The 27,323-nt window shown below is 38.9% G+C and overlaps 3 protein-coding genes across 8 annotated transcripts; all 3 read right to left on the bottom strand.

Moving 5' to 3' along the window:
- On the bottom strand, window positions 16-3,497 carry LOC107635653 (pentatricopeptide repeat-containing protein At2g39620). The gene has a single exon (XM_016339188.2). The coding sequence runs from the start codon at window positions 2,664-2,666 to the stop codon at window positions 21-23; it is 2,646 nt and encodes an 881-aa protein (XP_016194674.1). The 5' UTR covers window positions 2,667-3,497; the 3' UTR covers window positions 16-20.
- Window positions 4,189-6,812, bottom strand: LOC110262481 (heat shock 70 kDa protein 18-like). The gene is made up of 2 exons (XM_021122248.1): window positions 6,480-6,812; window positions 4,189-6,292 (listed from the first exon to the last, which is right to left on the bottom strand). The coding sequence occupies exons 1-2, from the start codon at window positions 6,694-6,696 to the stop codon at window positions 4,524-4,526; spliced, it is 1,986 nt and encodes a 661-aa protein (XP_020977907.1). The 5' UTR covers window positions 6,697-6,812; the 3' UTR covers window positions 4,189-4,523.
- On the bottom strand, window positions 10,301-26,312 carry LOC107635654 (heat shock 70 kDa protein 18). Of its 6 annotated transcripts, none has more exons than XM_021122245.1 (4): window positions 26,036-26,173; window positions 13,813-13,879; window positions 13,065-13,289; window positions 10,301-12,208 (listed from the first exon to the last, which is right to left on the bottom strand). In XM_021122245.1, the coding sequence occupies exons 2-4, from the start codon at window positions 13,838-13,840 to the stop codon at window positions 10,431-10,433; spliced, it is 2,031 nt and encodes a 676-aa protein (XP_020977904.1). In that variant the 5' UTR covers window positions 13,841-13,879; window positions 26,036-26,173; the 3' UTR covers window positions 10,301-10,430. The 6 variants fall into 6 exon arrangements, with proteins under 6 accessions (XP_020977904.1, XP_020977903.1, XP_020977905.1 ...); XM_021122244.1 differs by having other exon boundaries at window positions 13,813-13,889; window positions 26,036-26,163; XM_021122246.1 differs by having other exon boundaries at window positions 13,065-13,286; window positions 13,813-13,889; window positions 26,036-26,163.

Raw genomic sequence — 27,323 nt, 5'->3', positions numbered from 1 at the left:
TTTTTCTGTTTTTTCTGTAATCACTTTAGAGAAATGCATGAACCTTGACTATGAACTCCAACCCAACTGTACCCTGGACTTTTCTTCAAGCCATGTTCAATCATATTTGACCTTGTTCTTCCAGCATCAATCCATCTATCATATTGAGCATATATATCAGACAATACCACATAATGAACGGCATTTCTCGGTTCAAGTTTAAGGAGGTGATGGAGGGCAACCTCTCCTAACTTCATATTGGAATGAATTTTGCATGCTCCCAAGAGCGCACCCCATACTTGAGCATCAGGTTCTTCCGGAATCTTATTGATTAAACTCAAAACTTCATCAAATAATCCAGCTCGGCCAAGAAGATCAACCATGCAGGCATAGTGTTCCATATTTGGTTCAAGATGGTGATTTTTACTCATAGACTTGAAAATGTTCCTTCCTTCTTCAATTAAACCAGCATGTCTGCAGGCAGACAATACATTGAGGTAGGAAACAGAATCAACACTGACACCAGCCTCTTGCATAAGTGAAAAAAGAGAGAGGGCACGGTCGCCTTGGCCATGCATTCCATAGCCTGAAAGCATTGCATTCCATGTGACAGTGTCTTTGTTTTCCATCTCATGAAAGAATTTCTCAGAATAACTGAGTTGTCCACATTTAGCATATACATCTATTAGGCTGTTTCCAACAGAGGAACTATGCACAAATCCCATTCGGATTATGCAGGCGTGAAAAGCCATGGCCTCTTTCAATACTGAAAAATATGATACAGATGGAAGTATGGTCACAAATGTCACTAAATTAGGCCTCACATTTTCTAGTCTCATCTGATTGAAAGCGGAAATCGCTTTGTCAGTGCATCTGTTATGCAGGTACCCTGCAATCATAACATTCCAGTATACCTCATCTCTTGCAGGCTTTGTTAAGCAAAACAATTTCTCAGCTGAGAAAAGGCTCCCACATTTGGCATACATGTCTAGTAGAGCAACCTTTACATGAGTGTCAGATCCAAACCCTCCCTTTTCAATAGTCCCATGCAAGCAGATTCCAAGATCAAGGCCATTCAGAAGGGTGCAAGCTAAAACTAAACCAACAATGGTTCCACTATCCGGTTGAGTTCCACTTAATTGTAATCTATGAAACATTTCCAATGCAATATATGGATCACCATATTTGGCAAACCCATTTATCAAGGTATTCCAAGCGACAACATCTTTATAGCGCATTCGGTTGAATAGCTTCAGAGCATATGTAAATAATTCACATCGAGTGTACATTGAGACAAGAGTTGTTATAGTTGAGATATCAGACTCCATATCTGATTTAATAGCATAGCAGTGCATACTCTTACCTAATCTGGCATGTGAGATTTCTGCACATGCCGAAACAAGACTTATCAGAGTTGCTTTATCTGGTTTCAAACCCTCTTGCTGCATCGCTTGCAATATAGACAAAGCTTCCCCAGGATACCCTGCTTGAACAAGAGCTGATATAAAAGCAGACCATGCAACTGAATCTTTTCCTTCAAGACTCAGAAACAATTCTTTAGCTTTCTTCAACTCGCCGCATTTTGTATACATGCTGATAACTGTGGTAGCAACAGCAACATCTGACATTATCCCAAGCCTTAAAGCATAATCATGAACTTCCTTCCCTTTCTCTAAGTCTCTCATCTCAGTAGCTGCCAAAAGGGTATTTAGAACTGATCCCTTATTCATCCTAATATTTTTGTGTTTCATTTGGTCAAGTAATTGAAGAGCCTCAGGGAAACTACCATGAGATACATACCCAGCAATCATTGTTGCCCATGAGACATCATCTTTAGCCTGCATCCGGTCAAATATCCGATAAGCCACATCAACTTCACTGCATTTAGAGTACATATCAATCAATGAATTTGAAACGGCACCATCAATAGATCTCCTAACTACATAACCATGAATAGACCTGCAAGAATCAATATCCTGTAATTTGGAAACAGCTGGGGCCAAGTTCAAGATGCTTACAGAGTCTGGCTCCACACTCTCCATCTGCATGGTCCGGAATATTCCCATTGCTTCAGAAGGAACTGAGCTCTGAGATAACCCTGAAATCATTGCATTCCAGGAAGCAACATCCTTCCTAGACATTCTATCAAATACCTTCCGAGCACTATCGAAGTGTCCCATTTTACAGTACATATCAACAAGACCAGTCCCAATAAATACATCACATTCTAGCTTCGTAGAAGCTATGTATTGGTGAACTGCAACACCCTGATCAAAATCCAAAGCACCAGTACAAGCCTTAAGAACAAAGGTAAATGTATATTTGTCTGGTTCAACCCCTACCCTTAACATTCTATGATACAAGCTTATTGCTTTATGGAACTGATGAATCCTAGAATATGCTCTAATAATGGAGTTCCATAGAAGCAGAGAAGGGTATGTCACAGAATTGAATGTTGATTGTAACAATGTAGATTGGTGAAGGAAAGAATAGGAATTGATGAGTTGGGCAGTTAAGGAATGATGTTTTGTGAGAAGGCCCGAGACAAGCAAATGAGCATGGATTTGGAGTAGAGGATTCAGGTATTTGCAAGAACGAATAAGGTGAAGGTAGTATTGTGGAATGTTCACTATTGGTGAATGATGAAGAACAAGGTGCTTGAGAAATTGCAATGGCAATGGCATCATTACAGTTATGCCTTTGGTTGTGAAGTGGGTAGCGAGAAATTTGGCCGGTTTCTTCAATGGTTCGCTTCTTTGCCTCACTTCTTTTCTCCTTCTCAATCTTTGTCTGTGTCAGTTCTTTATGTCCATGGTTCTGTTTAGAAACATATTTAACCAAGTCAACCTCTGTTTGCTTCATAAACTTGCCAAGAGGAAATGCTACTTTCATTGAGTTAACATACTTTGATGTCAAGATACATATACTATGCATTCATTCTGTGCTAGGGGTAAGGAGCTGGTGTTGACAATTTATTGGGAACTGACATCATGAGCTTCATTAAGTGAAAATATTACTTTGGTTATTGACAATTTATTGGCAGCTCTTGCAGACATTTTCATGTTTGAAATAAGACTGAATAGCAATTTTAGCCTTTTGATTGGTTGAGAAAATGAAAAATCTACCTCTAAGATCATACAACATTAGGTGCTGTCACATTAGACTTATTGAAACCCTCCAAAATTTTGAAATCTCAAATATAAAATCTAGTAATTGAAAATGATGATAGCATGGAATTCTTTTCTTCTTAGTCTTCTCCTTATAATAGGAGAAATCTAATAATTATGGACCATTCCATGAAACACAACTCCAGAAGGAGCAGCTTGGTTGCAATGTTTCTACAATGAAGCAGTGAAGGAATAGAACAAGCATGCCATTTTTGTTGTTGTGGTAGGTGCACAGGCTGCAGTAACCAATCATTGTAGAGGTACAATATTTGGTGGTGGACATGAGATATGTGCTGCCGCCAATATTCAACCAGTTTTTTGAGGCTACTTGGTAAGCAGTTTTTTTCTTCTTCTACTGCTTTTGCTTATAGGCTTTTGGTGGAATTTGAAAATTGACAGAGAAAAAAAAAAGGATTTTTACTTTTCAAAGCATAGTTATGCTGTCATTTGTTTTTGGAAGTTGATTTAAGCTTAGATGAATGGATTATTGGGTTTGTCATTGAAAATCAAGAACCGTAAGCTGTCAAAAAAAGGTAGAAAGAAGCCATGATACTTTCTGAAAAGCATGTAAAGAAAATTAGGAATCAGAAAAAAAAAATGTATGCTGACTGAATTCCATGCTAAAAAGAAGCTTGTGCAATAGGAAAAATATGATTTGAGGGGTAATTTTGTTCTCCATTATTTATTAAAATCTCCCTTGGTCATAGTACGTTAAAAGTATTTAGTGTTATAATTATTGGCTTTATTTTTTGAATTTTGAGGTTAATTTTTTTGGATATAGAAAAAATTTTGGTGTAAAACTCATTTATTGAAAAATATTGTATATTTTAACCCAACATTTTGAAAAACACTATAAAATCAAATATATATTTGAGTGATACACCAAAATTTTACCAATATCATTTTTTATATTATTTATAGAATGAAGTTACTATTCTTTTGGGTGAAGTCATGGGAACATGAACTAGAAATTTTTGGCTATAGACATCAAATAGAAGAGGGAGCAAAGGAAAGAGAGGAAGAACTTAGAAAATTTGAGAAATGTACAAAGAACTGGTATTCATATTATTCAATATCTGCTGATAGGTTGGAGACACATTCTTAAGCTCATGTTGATGTGCAACCATCATTTCAGATGTCATTTGTGTTTGCAACTCTCTACCTTAATCTGGATGATTATATATTTAAAGGGATTTATGTTGATTTGATTATAAGAAAATTCAATGATTATACTTTCAAACCAGCGATGTTAAGTTAAGCTCCAATGATTGTACTTTATACTAGTTCCTCGCTGGAATAAATGATGGACAAGTCCAGCATATGACAAATAGTTGTATGAAAAATAAAAGCAAAAAAAAAGTTGGATTATTACTAAGATTATCCTTGTATTACTTGGATAACAGAACACACTGCAGAAACCAACCCAGTGACAACGCTGACTACTACCTCAAAACTGTGTTTCTTCAAGCTTTTTCTTCCACTTTCACTACCACGAGCATCAAGATCTTCAATCATCTTCAAAATAATTGGACCAAACACGCTCAAAAGACCTTCCTCTTCCTTCTTAAACTCATCCACCGTTGCAAAATCACTCTCATCAATCCATTTCAATGTATAATCAATAGCTTTGTTAATCTTTTTCTTGTCTTGTGCAGATAGCTCTGAAGCAACGGGTTCATCTTCTATCAAATTCCTCATATTGTAAGCAAGATTCTCCAAAGCATTCCTTGCTTCAATCTTCTGCCTGTGCTCTTCATCTTCAGCCTTGTACTTCTCAGCATCTTTCACCATCCTCTCAACTTCTTCTCTCGATAATCTTCCTTTGTTGCTCACTACAGACACCTTCTTCATCACCCCCGTTGCTCTTTCCTCCGCCGATACATGTAAGATACTGTTAGAATCTATTTCAAAGCACACATTAATCATCGGCACGCCGCGAGGTGCCGGAGGAATTTCCAGATCGAAACTTCCGAGCAAGTTGTTGTTGCTTGCAATTTTCCTCTCGCCCTCGTAGATATGAATCTGGACTATTTCTTGGTTGTGGAATTGTGTTGTAAACAGATCTTGCTTCTTTGTAGGAATCATCGTGTTCCTTGGAATTATAACTTTCATTAAACCTCCTTGCTCTTTCAAGCCCAGGGACAGAGGAGTAACTTCCCAGAGCTTCAGATCTTGAATCTTTTCATTTTTGTCACCACTCAGTTTTGAAGCATGGATTGCAGCACCATATGCAACCGCCTCGTCCGCATTGATGCACTTCTTGCAAAGATCCTTCCCGTCGAAGAAGTCCTTCAACCGCTGCTCCAATTTCGGAATCCTAGTCGATCCACCTACCAGCACAACCTCATCAACGCTGCTTTTCGCCATGTCACTATCCTCGAAACACTTATGCACAAGCTCCATGCACCTCTCAAAGAGATTCTTGTTGATTTCCTCGAACTTAGCGCGAGTGATTGATGTGTAGAAATCGATTCCCTGATGAAGAGATTCCAGCTCAATGGAGGCTTGAGTTGTTGAAGAGAGAATCCTCTTTGCTCTCTCGCTAGCAACCTTCAACCTGCATATGGCTCTTTTGTTTCCTCTAAGGTCAATCCTGTTCTTTCTCTGAAACTCACTCGCAAAGAATTCAACCATTGCTGCATCAAAATCCTGTCCACCGAGATGCGTATCTCCGCCATGGATCTTGACGGTTATGTTTCCACTGTTGTCAATTGTGAGAAGAGTAAGATCCAAAGTACCACCGCCAAAATCAAAGACGAAGACAGTTCTGATTCCATGAAAATGATCTTTAGTGTCGAGGCCGTAAGCAATTGCTGCGGCACTTGGCTCGTTGAGTATGCTCATTACGTTCAGGCCGGCGATACGGCCGGCATCTTTGGTGGCTTGCCGCTGAGAGTCGTTGAAATAAGCAGGCACTGTAATAACTGCATTCGTTACTTGTGTTCCAAGAAATTTCTCTGCGATTTCGCGCATCTTTGCTAAGATCATTGATGAGATTTCCTCAGCAGCGAAAGACTTTATCTCACCTTTGTGCTCAACAACAATCTTTGGAACGTCATCAACATTAGTGACTTGAAATGGCCAGAGTTTCATGTCATTCTGGACATGAGGATCACTGAACTTTCTACCAATTAACCTCTTTGAGTCTGTAAGATAAAAATGAAAACAAAAATATATATAATTTATCATACTACATATATACTAAAAATCAACAACAAAAAATTAACCATTCATGAATATCATGTCTTCTTGCCTCCTGGAAACTTGCTATTGGTTGGATCTGCTTTGTGACTTTTTAAAACAAAAAATAAGTAGGTAGGTTGGGATAGTTACCAAAGACAGTGTTGGTAGGATTGGCAGCAACTTGATTCTTAGCAGCATCTCCAATCATTCTTTGAGTATCAGTGAATGCAACACAAGAAGGTGTTATTCTGTTCCCTTGGTCGTTGGTTATGATCTCAACTCCATCATTGCGCCACACTGCAACACACGAGTACGTTGTTCCCAGGTCTATTCCTATGGCTACTGATGATGATTTTCCTTCTCCCATTCTCTCTTCTTTCAGTGAAATATGACTTGAATCGGAATTAGCCAAGTTATAAGCTAAGATAAGATAGATGCTTATGTATGTATATATAAAAAAGACAACTACTCATGAAGATGTTAAAAACATCTTTTTATGATGATCCTTGTTTAAAAAGTGTAATTTATTTGTCTAGCAACACTTTGAATAAATGTAACACTTTTACTTCAAATAAAAATCAAGTCCTACAATCTATCATCCAATGGTCAAAATGAAATATCTTCACATGATGACAATCATAAAATTTTCATTAGAGTAGCCACCTATAAAAAATATAGAAGACTTTATAGGTTGACTTTCCAAAAAAAAAAGACTAGCCTTAAAGAAATAAATATTTAGGTGTTTGGAATGATATACTTATATGAAAAAAATATTACACTCAGACCACTTGGACTAATTGCAATAAAAAGAAATGAGATTCTCAAAAATGAAATTTAAAGCTTATTTTATTTAAGAGGAATGCTAGGGGCCAGTAATTTTGGTGTTTTGTAACCATCAATTAGTCATCAATAGTGTTTTTAATGGTGTGAGATTACATCTAATGGTGGGAGATCACTCAGTTTTGTTTTGATGGTTAAATGCTGGCCAAAAAACACAAAAATTGCTGGCCCTTAGACTTTTCCTTTATTTAATATGTAGTTTAAGAGGTTAATTTCCAATATAGTCATTTGGAGAGAAATTGTATTATTTATCATTCAGAATTAGAAAAAATTACTAATGTTTCTTACACTAATTTTTCGCACACCCAAAATAATAATAATAATAAAATGTTGACAATTCAACACAGTCAGTTGCGGCTGCAAAGGAGGAAGGACAAGGAATTTTTGGAGCGTACTGTTTTTTTTTTCCACAAAATAAGAGGTAGGTAGGGTTCATAAAGATGATGTGCATGCTTCATTGCAATTTCCATAATTGCATTCTCTCTCTTTCCCACTTGCTTCTCTTACAACGACTTATAATAAGGTTTGTTAGGATATGTAATAAATAATAATACATTTAATACTCAATTTAATCGCTGTAATAATCATACAGCTAATTTTTTTAAAAATTTAAATGAATCATTTTGATCTCAAACTCAAATGTATATATTCCTTCATTTAATAAGTTTTTGAAAGAGAAGAAAAAGACTTTTAAGACACTTTCAATTTTGGCTGCTGCTGCTAGCTATAGGACGAGGATGGAAGATAGAGTATGTGTGTGGAGTTCATTATTGTTTTCTCTACTATTATTGAGTTTACCAAGATTATTGTTTGCATGTGACCTTAATAAAAGATTTGAACCCCTATATATTGGCATATTAATATTCGCCATCAAAGTTAACTATTGCCAGTGTACTATGTTCGTTGTAATTAAAATATTACTAATAATAATTAAGAACAAAATAGTGCATATATAGAAAAGTACGACTAGCTGGTTAATATATATCAATTATATTAAGTGTATATACATAATATTTTTAAATATATATGGGAGAAAATCTTTTTAAGACAGGAGGAATCTATTGGTTCATGCATGTGCATATTCATCATGTGCAACTTGACGTAGCTCTGTATGACTAAAAATAATACTATAGCTATTAGTTATTACTAGTTAGGAACTGTTACCTAGGTAACTTAAGATAGGTGAGTTGGGTTTGAAGGATTGGCCAAACGTTAAAGGAAGGTGGGCTCCGACTTATCTACGTTCGAGTTGCGTATTGTGGAGAATGGGGGATGGTACCTGCAAAAACACTTTGATGCCTAAGTTAGCAAAGGATTTAGCAGGCTTAGAGAGTATTGGAACTTGGAGATACTTGAAGGATGTTAGTGTATCTATAGTGGTGATCCAATAATTACCGTTATAGTAGTTCCACTTTTGAAGATGGATACCTGTCATTTTATCTTAGGGTTGTTGAGATATGGCTTCTGGAGAGGGGTTGAGAGATTTTAGAGGCAGTTACCTATTTGAATAGGTATTGCTAGCCAGCCTATCTTGAACCCAACTTCTTTGGAGAAAGGTTTATGTCGACCCCGACCTCTTTAGACGAGGTCGAATGGATGAAAAAAGGTCAATCTTAGATTGGACCTTTTTGGTTTATTTGGATTTTGACTATAGTATTGGTTCAGAGTATGAACAAGAACCAATTGGTATATTCAATTATTCATGTTGGTGGGGTTTGAAAATTGATAAAGAACAAAAATTATATTTTTACTTTTCAAAGTATAGTTTTGGTGTCATTCGTTTTTGGAAGTTGATTTAAGCTTAGATTAATGGATTCCTGGGTTTATCAATTGAAAATCAAGAACTTAAGCTGTCAAAAAAAGGTGGAAAGAAGTTGTGATACTTTCTGAAAAGCATGTAAAGAAAATTAGGAATCAGAAAAAAAAAAATGTATACTGACTCAATTTCATTCTAAAAAGAAGCTTGTGCAATAGAAAATGATATTTGAGGGGTAATTTTGTTCTCCATTATTTTGAATTCAATGGATTTTCAAATTTGCTAAATTGAGCTACTCTCTATTAACAACTTTTTCCCCCTTGAAATGATTAGTCATCTGCCAATTTTGATGGAAGAAATGGAGTAACTGAAAACTTAGCTTTGAGGAAGAAAGAATGAGATTTTTAACTTTCATTTTGTTAGCATATTGTAACTTGTTGAGATTTATAATATATTCCTCTACAACTATATAGAAAGAAAAAAATCAGCATGAGTTTTAATGTTGCTTCTGATGAGGAAAACATATCATTAAATGGAATAGGTGCTGCTGATTGTGTTTTTATTTTATGGTTTATGACTTATGTTTTGTCATATTACGTTAAGAGTATTTATGTTTTAATCGTTGGCTTTGTTCTTTGAACTTTGATCCCTTTTTCAAATTATTTATAGAATGAAGTTACTACTCCTTGCGTGAAGTCATGGGAACATGTACTAGAAATTTTTGCTATGGACATCAAATAGAAGAGGGAGCAAAGGAAAGAGAGGAAGAACTTAGAAAAATTGAGAAATGTACAAAGAACTGGTATTCATATTATTCATCTGCTGATAGGTTGGAGACACATTCTTAAGCTCATGTTGATGTGCAACCATCATTTCAGATGTCATTTGTGTTTGCAACTCTCTACCTAAATCTGAGTGGTTATATATTTAAAGGGATTTATGTTGATTTGATTATAAGAAAATTCAATGATTATACTTTCAAACCAGCTGTGTTAAGTTAAACTTCAATGATTGTACTTTATACTAGTTCCTCGCTGGAATAAATGATGAACAAGTGTTGGGGCCACCGTGGGGAGCTCTCGACAACCGGGGAGAATTCGGGGAGGAATCAAGCGAGAGAACATAAGATGAGAAGACACCACATCCAACTCAAAACCTTAAGGCGTCAAGTTAATGGGTCTCTCATCTTATAAACTCCTCACTCTTCCATGCTTTCTTTGATGTGGGACTAACTTCAACACTCCTCACACTTGCAACACTAACAACAAGTCCAGCTTATGACAAATAGTTGTATGAAAAATAAAAGCATAAAATATTGAAGTTACAAGTATCATTCTATGTAAATCATAAAATAAAAATTTGAGTCCATGGTAAATACTTGTAGCAGCAAGAAAATAGATCTTTATTCCTCGAATTACTAAATTACTAAATTACATAATTCTAAATAAAATAAGATAATTTTAAATTATTTTTTCATCGGTCCTAAAATTTTAGGATAAACCGATTTACATATTCTGTATTACTTGGATAACAGAACACACAGAAGAAATCAACCCATTGACAAAGCTGGCTCCTACCTTAAATCTGTCTTTCTTCAAGGTTTTTCTTTCACTTTCATTACCACGAGCATCAAGATCTTGAACGATCTTCGAAATAGTTGTATAAAAGACAGTTAGATCTTTCTCTACCTTGACAAGCTCATCCACCGTTATAAAATCAGTCTCATCAACCAATTTCAGTGCATAATCAACAGCTTTGTTGATCCTTTCCTTGTCTTCTGCAGATAGCTCTGAAGCAACGGGTTCTTCTTCAATCACATTCCTCATATTGTAAGCAAGATCCTCCAACTTATTCTTTCCTGAAACCATCTGCCTGTATTCTTCATCTTCAGCTTTGTACTTCTCAGCATCTTTCACCATCCTCTCAACTTCTTCCCTCGACAATCTTCCTTTGTTGCTCACTACGGTGACCTTCTTCGTCCACCCCATTGCTATTTCCTCCGCCGATACATGTAGGATACCGTTGGAATCTACTTCAAAGCACACATTAATGTTCGACGCGCCGCGAGGTGCCGGAGGAACTTCCAGATCGAAACTTCCCAGCAAGTTGTTGTTGCTTGCAATTTTCCTCTCGCCCTCGTAGATATGAAACGTGACTATTGTTTGGTTGTCGACGGTTGTTGTAAACCAATCTTGCTTCTTTGTAGGAATCACGGTGTTCCTTGGAATTATAACGTTCATTATTGAACCTCTGACTTCCACGCCAAGGGACAGAGGAGTAACTTCCCAGAGCTTCAGATCTTGAATCTTTTCATTTTTGTCACCGCTCAATTTTGAAGCATGGATTGCAGCGCCATATGCAACAGCCTCATCCGCATTGATGCACTTCTTGCAAAGATCCTTCCCGTCGAAGAAGTCCTTCAACCGCTGCTCCAGTTTCGGAATCCTAGTCGATCCACCTACCAGCACAACCTCATCAACGCTCTGCTTCGCCGTGTTACTATCCGCGAAACACTGATTCACAAGCTCCATGCATCTCTCAAACAGATTCTTGTTGATTTCCTCAAACTTAGCGCGAGTGATTGAGGTATAGAAATCGATTCCCTGATGAAGAGATTCCAGCTCAATGGAAGCTTGAGTTGTTGAAGAGAGAATCCTCTTCGCTCTCTCGCAAGCAACCTTCAACCTGCATATGGCTCTTTTGTTTCCTCTAAGATCGAGCCTTTTCTTTCTCTGAAACTCACTCGCAACGAATTCAACCATTGCGGCATCAAAATCCTGTCCACCGAGATGCGTGTCTCCGCCATGGATCTTGACGGTTATATTTCCTTTGTTGTCAATTGTGAGAAGAGTAAGATCCAACGTACCACCGCCAAAATCAAAGACGAAGACAGTTCTGATACCATGAAAATTATTAGAATAATCTCTAGTGTCGAGGCCGTAAGCAATGGCTGCGGCACTTGGCTCGTTGAGTATGCTCAGTACATTAAGGCCGGCGATCTGGCCGGCATCTTTGGTAGCTTGGCGCTGAGAGTCATTGAAATAAGCCGGAACTGTAATAACCGCATTCGTTACTTGTGTTCCAAGAAATTGCTCTGCGATTTCGCGCATCTTTGCTAAGATCATTGATGAGATTTCCTCAGCAGTCAAAGATTTTTTCTCAGATTTGTGCTCAACTATAATCATTGGAATTTCATCAACATTGGTAACTTGAAATGGCCACAGTTTCATATCATTCTGGACATGGGGTTCACTAAACTTCCTACCAATTAACCTTTTTGAGTCTGTAAGAAAAAAATGAGAACAAAATTAAAACAAGCTCAAAACGTTGAATACAAAACTTATACTCAATTAAATCCAACCATGTTTGTGTACACTAATAATATTTAATGCAGGCAAATAGGATTTTTATTAGAAAATGAAGAGAGTAAAACTCATTGAAATGATACGAAAAAATAAACGCTAATAATAATAATAATAATTATAACACGTTTTCTATGCCTCAACGACCAAGAAGTAAATCCTGATAGCCTTAACATCTCTCTAATAACAAATTGGTAAGCTGCATGCTTAGCTTAATTAGCATGAAAATACTAACAAATTATGTCAATGAAGATCACACTTAATATTTTGACATGGAGGAAAAGATGACGAACGACATACATAAGTAAAAGTTAGAGTAAATATATTTTTTGTGTTCAGCATTTGTGATTTATAAAAAAAAAATTATTAAAATAGTATTTGAAAGTTTACGTCGTTAACAAAAATAATTTTAAAATAAATTAACAACAAATAAATTTTCGAAAGATTTAAAAATGTGATAACAAGAACTAGATATTAAATATATATTCTAAAAAATGACTTTAGAAATCATAGTTTGATGCAATTTTTTTGCGAGTATCATTAGAAAAATAAAATATTTTCATTCTCAAAATTTTATAATTTTATGTCAAGTAAAATTTTTTATTTTTTAATTGTGGATTACTGATTTTTTTTCAAAAATAAAAAAAATATAGAGATCAAATTTTGTTTTAAAATTTTTTGTGTACCTTTTAAATATTTATTTAAATATTGGCAGAAAAATTCAGATTAAATAGATAATATGTTTGAATAAGTAGGTAGGTTGAGAAATATAGTTACCAAAGACAGTGTTGGTAGGGTTGGCAGCAATTTGATTCTTAGCAGCATCTCCAATCATTCTTTGAGTATCATTGAATGCAACACAAGAAGGTGTTATTCTGTTCCCTTGGTCGTTGGTTATGATCTCCACTCCATCATGGCGCCACACTGCAACACAGGAATACGTTGTTCCCAGGTCTATTCCTATGGCTATTGATGATGCAATTTTTTCTCCCATTCTCTCTTCTTTCGGTGAAATATGAATTGAATCAGAATTAGCCAAGTTACAAGATAAGATAGATGCTTATGTATGTTTATATAGAAAATGCAGAAGACTTTGTAGGTTGACTTCCAAAAAAAAAAAAAAAGAAAGACTACCCTTAAAGAAATAAATATTTAGGTGTTTGGAATAATATACTTATATGAAAAAAATATTACACTTAGACCACTTGGACCAATTCCAATAAAAAATTAAATGAAATTCTCAAAAATGAAATTTAAAGCTTATTTTATTTAACATGTAGTTTAAGAGATTAATTTCCAATATATTCATTTGGAGAGAAATTTGATTATTTATCATTCAAAGTTAGAAAAAATTACTGATGTTTCTTACACTAATTTTTCACACACCCAAAATAATAATAATAATAATAACATAGTCAGTTGCAAAGGGGGAAGGACAAGGAATGTTTGGAGCGTAGTGTTGTTGTTTTTTTTTTTTTCCCACAAAATAAGAATAAGAGGTACGTAGGGTTATAGATGCATGTACCTGCAGCATGCTTCATTGCAATTTCCATATTGCTTTCTCTCTCGTTCCCACTTGCTTAGTTGCTTCTCTTACAACGACTTATAATAAGGTTTGTTAGGACTTAGGACTTGGGATATGTAATAAATAATCATAATACATTTAACACTCAATAAATAATAGAATAATGTTATGGATCTAAATTTTTTATTAATTAAATTAGTCTAATATAATAAAAATTAATTATAATTAATATTATTTTAAGGTTAATTTTTTTATATGAAAAAATATTAGTATTTTTGTTGAAAATAAAATTATTTAGTGTAATTACAGGTGAGTAAATTTTGCAGTAGAGAGTCAACGCACAGAGTAAATATTGGACACATGTTAACATTTTGGTCAACACACAATACTGTAATACACTAATTCAAATATTAATATTCGTCACATATACACTAAAAACTAGGAATTAAATTAGTTATTTGTATAAAATAAAATTAAAATATAAAATATATATTTAAAAATAAATTAAACACTACATGTATTAATATATAAATACATAATAACATCCTACCATAGTTAAAAATTTATACATTGTTCATACCCTGACCCAATAGTAAAGGCCCAGGTCCAAACAAAAGGCCTAATCCCAAGGATTGAGCCTCACCCAGTACCAACCTTCGTCTTATAAGGTCGGTACGCACCACGACTTGCTCTAAAGAAGTCGGGTACGAGGGCTAGCTGGCAGATAAACGCTCGTTCAAATAAGTAACTGCCCCAATAATCTCTCTAACCACTTCCAAGAGCCATATCTTAACCTCCCTAAGATAAAGGGACGGTTAACACCCTAAAAAGGTGGCACTACTCCAACGGTGGTTATTGGTTCACCACTATAAATACACTGACACCCCTCAGGTATCTCTAGGTTCCAATACATTCTAAACCTGCTTAATCCTTTGCTGACTTAGGCATCGGAGTGTCTTTGCAGGTACCACCCCTTATTCTTTCACGAGCACAAGTCGGACGGAGGCCCCCGAGTTGCAGACCCACTTGAAAGCCTCCTCCTTCATAAGTTTGGGCCAACCAACACCATCTAACACATCAATCTCCGGTTACCCATCGTAACATTGGCGCCATTGCCGGGGACCCAAGAGATCAACCAGTGATGGAGGACAGATCCCCCGAAAAGGGTCATGTGGAGTCAGATTCTAAACAAGAGAATCTGGACACAGGTAATAACGATGCAGACTTGACCCTCCACCAGGGAACCAATGATCAACACAGGGAAGGTACCTCCGGAGTAAAAAATCCGAAGGTGAACTCTTCAGAAGGGCGCGAATCAGAGAAAGAGGGACCGTCCCATGCAACTGAACTCATGGGATTAGTCCACAGTCGCCTGGAACAGTTAGAACAAGAACGGGAGCGATAAAGGGAGACTGAAAAGAACCTAAGAGAGGAGATGGAACGACGAAAAGAGTTAGAAAGAAAACTCTTGAAGTTAGAATCCTCCCTCAAAGGTCGCAACTCCCATGACGAGCAAGAAGAACCACCCCTAGGAAGGGAGGATCCTTTCAGCGAGGACATAATGAGGGCAAAAGTTCCGAGGAACTTCAAAAGCCCCGATATGGACCTCTATGACGGAACCACGGATCCGAAGCATCATTTAAGCAATTTCAAAAGTCGAATGTACCTAGCTGATGCATCCGACGCTACGCGATGCAAAGCTTTCCCGATCACTCTATCGAAAGCGGCGATGAAGTGGTTCGACAGCCTCCCCCCGAGGTCGGTCACCAGTTTCGAAGACCTCTCAAGGAAGTTTTTGATGAGGTTCTCTATCCAGAAAGACAAAGTAAAACATGCACCGAGCCTCCTGGGAATAAAACAGGAGGTCGGAGAATCCTTACGAGCCTATATGGAAAGATTCAACAAAGCATGTTTAGAGATTCAAGACCTGCCCACAGAGGCAGTCATAATGGGGTTAGTCAATGGACTTAGAGAAGGTCCCTTCTCACAATCCATATCTAAAAGACACCCCGTCTCTCTAAGTGATGTACAGGAAAGAGCTGAAAAGTACATCAATATGGAGGAAAATGCTAAGCTGAGAGACCTGAGTTGGCGACCCGGGCACCCTCCCTCAACAAAAGAGAGGGAGAGGAAAACCAAGAAAAAGGAAGAACTCGGTCTCGAGAGGCCAAGAAAATACCACTCTTATACTCCTCTAAAAGTTTCTATAGTGGATGTATACAGAGAGATTTGTAATACTGAAAGGCTGCCGCCCCCTAGACCCATTAAAAATAAAAAAGGGGGGAGCCGTAGCGACTACTGTGAGTACCATAAAATATATGGTCACTCCACAAATGACTGCTATGACCTTAAAAATGTGATAGAAAAGCTGGCTAGAGAAGGTCGGCTTGACAGGTATCTCATAGAAAGGTCGGACAATCATGGAAAGAGAAAGCGAGATGATATGGATAGAAGAGACCCACCACCGCAGACTCCGGAGAGACATATCCATATGATCTCAGGGGGGTTCGTGGGAGGGGGACTCACCAAATCCTCTCGCAAAAGACATCTCAAAAGAGTCTACCAGGTCGGAGAGGAGTCATCCGACCTCCCTACCATTTCATTCACAAAAGAAGATGGGCAAGGAATAATCCCTGGACATGATGATCCAGTAGTAATAACTATGATCCTGGCAAATGCCCATCTCCACAGAACCCTAGTAGACCAAGGAAGCTCAGCGGACATCCTTTTTAAGCCCGCTTTTGACAAACTAGGGTTGGATGAGAAAGAATTAAGAGCCTACCCCGACACCTTATACGGATTAGGGGACACGCCAATAAAACTACTGGGATTTTTACCCCTCCACACCACTTTTGGAAAGGGGAAAAAATCAAAGACTCTGAGTATAGACTTCATAGTCATCGATGTGGGGTCAGCATATAACGCTTTAATCGGCAGAGCTACTCTTAATCGACTCGGAGCAGTGGTATCCACACCCCACCTTTGCATGAAATTTCCGACTTCAGCGGGGATAGCAACAATAAGGGGAGATCAAAAGTTGGAAAGGAAATGCTACAATGAAAGCCTAAATCTGAGAGGAAAGGGCAGAGAAGTTCACACAATAGAGCTCGGTGGTGCAAGAGCCAGAGAAGAGCTGCGACCACAACCGGGAGGAAAAACCGAGGAGATACAGGTCGGCAAAGAGGAAGGAAAAATACTCATATAGGAGCCAACCTAGGGGAAACCCTAAAACAAGGGTTAACTAAGCTCCTAAGAGATAACTCCGATCTCTTCGCCTGGAAGGCCTCCGACATGCCTGGGATAGACCCCGAGCTCATGTCCCACAAACTCTCGGTTTATCCGGGATCCCGACCTATACAACAAAGAAGACGCAAGCTCGGCCCAGAACGAGCCCTAATAGTAGAAGAGCAAGTACAGGCGCTCCTGGAAGCTGGCTTCATCAGAGAAGTCAAGTACCCAACATGGCTAGCCAATGTAGTGCTAGTCAAAAAACAAAATGGCAAATGGAGAATGTGTGTCGACTATACCGACTTGAATAAGGCATGTCCCAAGGACCCTTATCCACTGCCAAGTATTGATACCCTAGTGGACTCCAGCTCGGGGTATCAATACTTATCATTCATGGACGCCTACTCGGGATATAATCAAATCCCAATGTATGAGCCAGACCAGGAGAAGACATCATTCATCACACCCAGAGCTAATTTCTGCTACGTGGTCATGCCATTTGGATTGAAAAATGCAGGGGCCACATATCAAAGGTTGATGAATAAGGTGTTCGCCTCTCACCTTGGGAGCCTAATGGAAGTATACGTCGACGACATGTTGGTAAAGACCAAGAAGGAAGTCGACCTCTTGTCAGACCTTTCACAAGTCTTTGACACCATAAGGATGCACGGGATGAGACTAAATCCCGCAAAGTGCGCCTTCGTAGTGGAAGCAGGGAAATTTCTAGGGTTTATGCTAACACAAAGAGGGATCGAAGCCAATCCCAATAAGTGTAGAGCTATCCTGGAAATGAAAAGCCCGACTTGTTTGAGAGAGGTCCAGCAGCTGAATGGCCGACTTGCAGCCCTCTCCAGATTTTTGGCAGGATCAGCACTAAAATCCCTTCCACTGTTCTCCTTATTGAGAAAGGGACGTCAGTTTGAATGGACCCCTGAATGCGAGGAGGCGTTCCAGGAATTCAAAAAATTCTTAAGCCAACCTCCTATTCTGACCCGACCCGTAGCCGGAAAAGACCTCGTCCTATACTTATCTGTAGCAAACAAGGCTGTCTCATCAGCCCTGATAAGAGAAGACGAGGTCGGACAACATCCAGTATATTTCATCAGTAAAGTTCTACAAGGCCCTGAGCTAAGGTACCACAAACTAGAGAAGTTTGCCTACTCCTTAGTAGTAGCCTCACGAAGGCTACGGCCTTACTTTCAAGCTCACACAATAAGAGTCCGTACGAACCAACCCATGAAGCAAATCCTCCAAAAGACGGATGTTGCAGGGAGAATGGTTCAATGGGCAATAGAGCTCTCCGAGTTCAACTTAAGATATGAAACTCGGACGGCGATTAAAGCCCAATGCCTCGCCGACTTCGTTGCAGAATACGCAGGGGATCAGGAGAAAAAACCAACTACATGGAAACTCTATGTAGATGGATCCTCCAACAAAACAGGAAGCGGTGTAGGCATAATATTGGTAGATGAAAGAGGAACCCAGATAGAGGTTTCCCTAAAATTTGAATTCCCAGCTTTAAATAATCAGGCAGAGTATGAAGCCTTGATTACTGGATTGAAGCTGGCAGAAGAAGTCGGTGCCACAAAGGTGATGATATACAGCGAATCACAAGTGGTGACCTCTCAGATAAGCGGAGAGTATCAGGCAAAGGACCCAAATATGAAGAGGTACTTGGAGAAAACTCTGGAGCACCTTGGGCGCTTTGCAGAAATCGAGATTAAACACATAACTCGGGATCTAAACAGCAGAGCGGACGCCCTATCCAAGCTAGCAAGTACCAAGCCAGGAGGAAACAACAGAAGCCTGATCCAAGAAACCCTCCAGGAACCCTCAGTGGTAAAAATAGAAGACAAACAAGAAGTCCTTGAGGTAGTCGGTTTAAACCTCGGATGGATGAACCCCTTGGTCGAATACATGAAATTTGACATCCTTCCAAAAGAGGAAAAAGAGGCCAGGAAAATCCGGAGGGAAGCACAACATTACACTTTGGTGAGAAATATTCTCTACAGAAGGGGGATATCAACACCATTGTTAAAGTGCGTACCGACCTCAAGAACCACCGAGGTGTTAGAGGAAATCCACAGTGGAATCTGCGGAAATCATCTCGGAGCAAGGTCACTAGTCAGGAAAGTAATCCGAGCTGGATTCTACTGGCCGACCTTGCAGAAAGATGCCACAGAATTTGTGAAAAAGTGCCAACCATGTCAGATGCATGCAAATTTCCACGTGGCTCCCCCAGAGGAGCTCATCAGTATCACTTCTCCATGGCCCTTTGCAAAATGGGGAATGGATTTGTTAGGTCCTTTTCCCCAAGCGCCAGGACAAGTCAAATACCTAATCGTGGGAATAGATTACTTCACAAAGTGGATAGAAGCAGAACCATTGGCCACCATCACTGCTCAAAGAAGTCGGAGGTTCCTCTACAAAAATATCATCACAAGATATGGGATACCTTATTCCATTACTACAGACAATGGAACCCAATTCACCGATTCTACCTTCAGAAGTCTAGTAGCCAGTATGAAAATAAAACACCAGTTCACCTCGGTGGAGCACCCGCAAGCTAATGGGCAAGCCGAGGCAGCCAACAAAGTCATACTGGCAGGGCTAAAGAAAAGATTACAAGAGGCAAAAGGAGTCTGGGCTGAAGAGCTCCCACAAGTGCTATGGGCTTACAGGACAACGCCCCAATCCGCCACTGGAGAAACGCCCTTCCGACTAGTCTATGGCGTAGAAGCAATGATACCAATAGAAATCAACGAACAAAGCCCAAGGGTAATTCTCCACGACGAGATCGGGAACATACAGGGGCACAAAGAAGAGCTCGACCTACTTCCCGAAGTACGAGAACAAGCCCAGATAAGAGAAGCAGCGTTGAAACAAAGGATGACTACAAGGTACAACAAAAAAGTCATTCGAAGAACATTTGCCCCGAATGACTTGGTCTTGACCAGAAACGACATTGGAGTCAACAAGTCAGGGGAAGAAAAACTCGCTGCTAATTGAAGGGACCATACAAAGTCAATGAGGTCTTAGGAAAAGGTTATTATAAAGTGACCGACATGAACGGCACCGAATTACCGAGGTCGTGGCATGCTTGTAATATGAAAAGGTACTACAGTTAAAAGCGAACTCTACTCCCTGATGTACTCTTTTCCCAACTTCATGATTTTTTCCCAAAATCAAAGGGTTTTTTCTGGAGAAGGGTTTTTAACGAGGCATCATAGTAGAGGCTAAGGGAAAATAGGCTATTAAAAACCCTTAGTAGCAAGAAGGTACCACCCCAATAAATAAAGATCTTTTTTCATTTTACAAATATCTCTTATAAATTCCTTCTTGTTTTCTCTTTCTTTCTACGAAACGCGCCGACTTAAGCTCGACAAAACGTGAAAATCCCATGAACCGACCTAGATGGTCGTCAGGATAAAACGACAAAGTACAAGTCGGTGTAAAGAGGTTATATAAGTTGATCGTAAGAAACTCGGAAACAATCCGACTCATAAGTCGAAATGAAAACCCGAGTAGAGAAGCTCGGAAACACTTCGACCCGTAAATCGGAATGAAGAACCGAGTAGAAGAAAAACGCATCGCAAAAATAACCTAAGTCATAAGAACTCAATAAAACAAAGTTGAGTATAAGGAATAACAAAAAAGAGATCGAAAAAACCCAGAAAAAAGCTTAAAGGCTGTCCTAAAGTCCTTAAAACAAAAAGGCTCAAAAAACAGACAAGCCAAAGGAAAGGTTTTCAGAAAAAGATCAAGGGGACTTCGAAAAATCAAAATCAGAAAAGCATGCACGCATAAGGTAACTTAAACCCTTATCCAAAAAAGGGTATTTATTTTGTTAAACCCTTATTAAAAAAGGGTATTTTTAAATGTTTTGTTCACGGCCTTAAAAGGCCAAAAGAAATTGTTCAACAAACGTCACCACCAACAAACAGATATAAAAAGTTTAAAAAAGGGGGACCCACAGGCCGGGCCCCCATATAGCCATATAAAGTTATTTTTGCAGAGGAGTAGACGGATCACCACCACCAGAGTCAGGAAGAGCGCCACCAGGACCGGGAAGAGAGGCATCCATAGGAGATGAAGAGGAAGTCGGAGGAACGGTAGAAGAGCTCGGAGCGCCCTTAGGGCGAGGAGGGGACTCAATGATCCTCTGCCCCCGAGTCTTCAATTCTGACTCGGAAAGGATTACGGGGGGCAGGAGGATCCACAATAGCACCATCAATGACGACTTTGTCCGGATCTAAAGGAGAAAGGTCCAAGTCAGGAGCAATGACTCCGACCTGCTCCTTAAAAATCCTCCAAGCCTCCTCGGCGCCATCAGCAATAGAGTCCTCCAACTCGGTATAGGCCTTCCGAGAATTCAACAGATCATTCTTCACAGACACAAGATCTTCAAATAAACTTTGATAGCTGGCCTGCGCTGTTTTCCTCAAGCCCACCTCCATGTTGCATTGGGCTTGCAACTTCCTCTCCTTTTCCCGGAGGTTATCTCTCTCCTCCTTCAACTTGGCGACTTCCTCATTCAACTCCCTCTCATGCTCTTGAAACATAAGAAGCCTCCCTTCCAGCTCTTCGACCCTCGAGGTCATTCCCAAAGAACTGAGTGGAGCCTTCTCAAAAATATCCAAGAGTTTGCCACAAACCCCCGCCGCCTTGAGACTCTCCTTAACCAGAGTGGTAAGGTGGTTTCGAACAGAAACATCATCCATGCTTATGCGAGCATGGGGGTAGATGTTCTTTCGGACGAATGCAAGAACATCCGTCCCTTCCAGCTCTTCGACCCTCGAGGTCATTCCCAAAGAACTGAGTGGAGCCTTCTCAAAAATATCCAAGAGTTTGCCACAAACCCCCGCCGCCTTGAGACTCTCCTTAACCAGAGTGGTAAGGTGGTTTCGAACAGAAACATCATCCATGCTTATGCGAGCATGGGGGTAGATGTTCTTTCGGACGAATGCAAGAGCATCCGCCTTCACCTCACTAGAAGAGCCAGACTCTAAGGTCTTGCGCTTCTTCTTCTCTGGCTCAGGAAAAGGTCGGGCGGAGGGGGGCGGCTGAGAGGAAATCGAAGAAGAAATCACAATGGGCTGGGAAGGAGTCCCAACGTTCCGAGGAGGAGGAGGAGGAGAGATAATCGCCTTGGCACTACCAGTCCCGGCGCGAGACCTTGCTCTGGCCTCCTGGACTCTCTGATAAGACTCTTGAGCATTTGTCTTCGACATCTCTGAAAAAACAATAGATAATAGATTAAGCCAAGTCGGAAAAGTCAGTCAGACAAGTCGGAAACCTAACAAACAAATGAAAGCTACCTAGCTGTGCCTGGACAAAGGTCAGAGACCCCTGAAAAAACTTTTTAGTGTCCAAATATGGGGCCCTCCCCCACACTTCTCGGAGGAACCCCACAATGGCTGCTTCTACTTCATCCAGGTCGTCCAGACCATATTTCTCGCAGGGGGAGGCCTCCAGCCAGTATAAAGGAAAGCGGGGAGAAAAATTATCATCCAGAAAAAAGGGGTGGTGACCCTCTACAGCTTGCACTTTGAAAAAATAATTTTTGAAGTCATGGAAAGATTCATCAAAAAGGGTAAAAACTCTCCGACCTTGTATGGCTCGGAAAGACACCCACTGTTGCTTATTGTTTAGCCCACTAAAGGGTTTGGTCATATGAAAAAAATAGAAAAAAATCTTCAAAGAGGTCGGGAACTCCAAAGCCTGGCTAATAAATTGATAAATTTTCAAAAAACCCCAAGAGTTGGGGTGAAGCTGAGTAGGGGCAACTCGATAGTGATGCAAAACAGACATCTCGAAATCTGAAAAAGGAAGAAAAATACCCAAACGGGTGATCATACACTCATACATAAAGAAAAAATGAGGGGCCGCCTCATTGGCCCTCCCAAAACAAACCCGGTCTTCTGGACCCGGGACTATCAACTCATACTTTGGCTCGTCCTCCTCAGAAGTACAAATTCTGTGGCGAGTACGAAGGTGGGTGATAAACTCAGTATCGACCAAGGGTTCCTCCCCTAGGACCGTGACATCAACCCACTGAGAAAGAACATCTACGGAAGCCATTTCTTTTCCTAAAAAGGATGACAAAAACCTACAAAGAAAAAGAAAAGGAAAATCAAAAACACGGTCTCTAAAGGGAGGGAATACGGAACTAAAGTCTACAAACCAACCTATCTATCTACAAAATAAAGGCATGCAAATAGAAAAGCATGTTACAGAAAGGGAAAAAACTAACCTTTATCTGAAAATAAGGGTTGGAGGAAGTAAAAGTCTTCGAAACACAAGAGTGCAGCACGAATGAATGAAGAAGAAATTTGAAAAATCGCAGAAACGAAAAAATGAAAGAGAGGGAAAGTATTTATAAACATGCTAGGGGCATAATGGTAAAAATGGGGCAGTCATTAATGAGAATGCACCGTTACCAAGACCGTCAATCCCTACGCACATCCCTAACGGACGCGACGCTTGATTAGACATAACTGTCAGAACCAAAAGGACACGGAAAGTCACGTCGGTTTCAGACCATCACGTCGGTCCTCCAACAAGTCGGCTACGATCCCGAGTAGAATACTCGAACCCAAATCTTGGAAAGAAAATTGGGCTCGAGTATGGGCACTGTTCATACCATGGCCCAATAGTAAAGGTCCAGGTCCAAACAAAAGGCCTAATCCCAAGGATTGAGCCTCACCCAATACCAACCTTCGTCTTATGAGGTCGGTACGCACCACGACTTGCTCTAAAGAAGTCGGGTACGAGGGCTAGCTGGCAGATAAACGCTCGTTCAAATGAGTAACTGCCCCAAGAATCTCTCTAACCACTTCCAAGAGCCATATCTTAACCTCCCTAAGATAAAGGGATGGTTAACACCCTACAAAGGTGGCACTACTCCAACGGTGGTTATTGGTTCACCACTATAAATACACTGACACCCCTCAAGTATCTCTAGGTTCCAATACATTCTAAACCTGCTTAATCCTTTGCTGACTTAGGCATCGGTCGACAGTGACGCAAAACAGATATCTCAAAATTCGAAAAAGGAAGAAAAACACCCAAACGGGTGATCATGCACTCGTACATAAAGAAAAAATGAGGGGCCGCCTCATTGACCCTCCCAAAGCAAACCCGGTCTTCTGGACCCGAGACTACCAATTCATACTTCGGCTCGTCATCCTCAGAAGTACAAATTCTGTGATGAGTGCGAAGGTTGGTGATAAACTCAGTATTGACTGAGGGTTCCTCCCCTAGGACCGTGACATCAACCCACTGAGAAAGGACATCTACGGAAGCCATTTCTTTTTCTTAAAAAGGTAACAAAAACCTACAAAGGAAAAAAGGAAAAGAAAAATAAAAAACACGGTCTCTAAAGGGAGGGAATACGGAACTAAAGTCTACAAACCAACCTATCTATCTACAAAATAAAGGCATGCAAATAGAAAAGCATGTTACAGAAAGGGAAAAAACTAACCTTTATCTGAAAATAAGGGTTGGAGGAAGTAAAAGTCTTCGAAACACAAGAGTGCAGCACGAATGAATGAAGAAGAAATTTGAAAAATCGCAGAAACGAAAAAATGAAAGAGAGGGAAAGTATTTATAAACATGCTAGGGGCATAATGGTAAAAATGGGGCAGTCATTAATGAAGACGCACCATTACTAAAGCCATTAATCCCTACGCACATCCCTAACGGACGCGACGCTTGATTAGACGTAACTGTCAGAACCAAAAGGACACGGAAAGTCACGTCGGTTTCAGACCATCACGTCGGTCCTCCAACAAGTCGGCTACGATCCCGAGTAGAATACTCGAACCCAAATCTTGGAAAGAAAATTGGGCTCGAGTATGGGCACTGTTCATACCATGGCCCAATAGTAAAGGTCCAGGTCCAAACAAAAGGCCTAATCCCAAGGATTGAGCCTCACCCAATACCAACCTTCGTCTTATGAGGTCGGTACGCACCACGACTTGCTCTAAAGAAGTCGGGTACGAGGGCTAGCTGGCAGATAAACGCTCGTTCAAATGAGTAACTGCCCCAAGAATCTCTCTAACCACTTCCAAGAGCCATATCTTAACCTCCCTAAGATAAAGGGATGGTTAACACCCTACAAAGGTGGCACTACTCCAACGGTGGTTATTGGTTCACCACTATAAATACACTGACACCCCTCAAGTATCTCTAGGTTCCAATACATTCTAAACCTGCTTAATCCTTTGCTGACTTAGGCATCGGAGTGTCTTTGCAGGTACCACCCCCCATTCTTTCACGAGCACAAGTTGGACGGAGGCCCCCGAGTTGCAGACCTACTTGAAAGCCTCCTACTTCATACATTTGGGCCAACCAACGCCATCTAACCCATCAATCTCCGGTTACCCATCGTAACATACATGTTATCTGAATCATGTCTTCTTCCAGTTCTAAACTTGCTATTGTTTGGATCTGCTGTGTATGTTTCACAATAAACTTCTAAAAGAAATTACAAAGGACAACCACCAAAGAAACAAAAAAACTATCTTGAATGCTTGATACAATAAAACGCTATGTGAATAAACAAAATTAATTTTATAGAAAAATAAAGTTCGATTAATAATATAGTTAACCCCCTAACTTTTTTATTTTTCTTAAACCTGTATCATTATTGGAGATTTTTTTTCAAAACAAGAGATTAATATTTTTAAAATACAATAAATGGAACAAATAATTCAAAATTAAAAGAAATGCAAATAGGAAACTTTTTTTAAATAGAAAATAAAGTTATTAAAAAGATATGAAATAAAATCCATCCTAACATATTTGGTGTCTTCTATGTTGCTTAAATTTTATTCATAAAATTCAAAAATAAAAGGATAAGTCTCACTTTATTCCATCTCTATTTTTAAGAAAATTAAGCACAAGTTCTATAGACACCAAAAAATTAACATACATAATATAAGTAGTAAATTAAATGTTAATAATAAGTAGGTAGGTTGAGAAATATAGTTACCAAAGACAGTGTTGGTAGGGTTGGCAGCAATTTGATTCTTAGCAGCATCTCCAATCATTCTTTGAGTATCATTGAATGCAACACAAGAAGGTGTTATTCTGTTCCCTTGGTCGTTGGTTATGATCTCCACTCGATCATTGCGCCATACTGCAACACACGAGTACGTTGTTCCCAGATCTATTCCTATGGCTACTGATGACGATGCTTTTCCATCTCCCATTCTCTCTTCTTTCAGTGAAATATGACTTGAATCAGAATCAGCCAAGTTACAAGATAAGATAGATGTTTATGTATTCAAATCTTAATTTTTTTTTCTTTAATTAAATTTAGATATCAAATTAAACTAACTTCATCGTCTACCATCACCGTTTTGAAAGAGAAAAAGACTGACACTTTCAATTTTAGCGGGTGCTAGGTGGGGTTCATTGTTTTCTCTACGCTACGTACCGTTGAGTTTACCAAGATGGCAACATTATTGTTTGCCTTCATTGCATGTGACCTTAGTAAACTAAAATATCATCAAGTTAATTAATAATGCAACTGTACTGTGTTAGTTGTGGTTAAAATAACACTAATAATAACTAAAAACAAAATAGTCTACATGTATGAAAAAAATATATAATTGAGGAAACAGTATTATTTGTTCCTTCTCCAAGAGCTTGCAATTATAGAGAGAGTTGAACTTGAAATAATGTCTGCATTTCGTACAAGTGGTGTTATAAAAGAATTATTATTAACAAAGATAGACGTACAAAACAAAATAATAAACAATAATAATACCACAAAATCAATAGTATTCAGCTAATAATTCAATTAACAAGTGTTGAGTTGCTAAAAAGTAAAATTTCCAATGAAATACACAAAAAATTCAATTTATTCATTCATTATTTTTGAAATTAGAGTAAAGTATTTTTTTGTCTCTAACGTTTGAAGTAAGTCCTATTTGTGTCCTTAATGTTTAATTGGAGTAAAGTATTATAAAATTCTATTTGGAAAAAAAATCACAAAATAAATTATAACTATAATATTTTTTAAGCTGAAAAAATAATTTAAAATTACCTTATAAAGTAGAGGAATGTTAGGGGCCAGCAACTTTTGTGATTTATAGCCATCAAATAGTTATCAATGATGATTTTAATGGTGTGAGATTAGTGTGAGATTTCATCTAATGACTCACTTTTTCTTGCTGGTTACATGCTGGCCAGAATTTACTAGACTTTTTCTATAAAGTATATATACAAGCAATTATTTCAAAGGTTATTATGATTTTAATAAAAAAATTTAATCT

This window comes from Arachis ipaensis, chromosome B04, assembly GCF_000816755.2.
Source record: "Arachis ipaensis cultivar K30076 chromosome B04, Araip1.1, whole genome shotgun sequence".
NCBI lineage: Eukaryota > Viridiplantae > Streptophyta > Magnoliopsida > Fabales > Fabaceae > Arachis > Arachis ipaensis.
The sequence above is the reverse complement of the archived record's forward strand: the minus strand, read 5'-3'. Positions and strand labels throughout refer to the sequence as shown.

Coding starts and splice junctions, on each gene's coding strand:
- LOC107635653 (XM_016339188.2), bottom strand. CDS start 2,666: ATGATGCCATTGCCATTGCAATTTCTCAAGCACCTTGTTCTTCATCAT.
- LOC107635654 (XM_016339193.2), bottom strand. CDS start 26,255: ATGGGAGATGGAAAAGCATCGTCATCAGTAGCCATAGGAATAGATCTG. Junction 13,290..26,035: donor CCCTACCAACACTGTCTTTG/GTAACTATATTT, acceptor TTTCACCGAAAG/AAGAGAGAATGGGAGAAAAA. Junction 12,209..13,064: donor CCCTACCAACACTGTCTTTG/GTAACTATATTT, acceptor TTTTTCTTACAG/ACTCAAAAAGGTTAATTGGT.
- LOC110262481 (XM_021122248.1), bottom strand. CDS start 6,696: ATGGGAGAAGGAAAATCATCATCAGTAGCCATAGGAATAGACCTGGGA. Junction 6,293..6,479: donor TCCTACCAACACTGTCTTTG/GTAACTATCCCA, acceptor TTTATCTTACAG/ACTCAAAGAGGTTAATTGGT.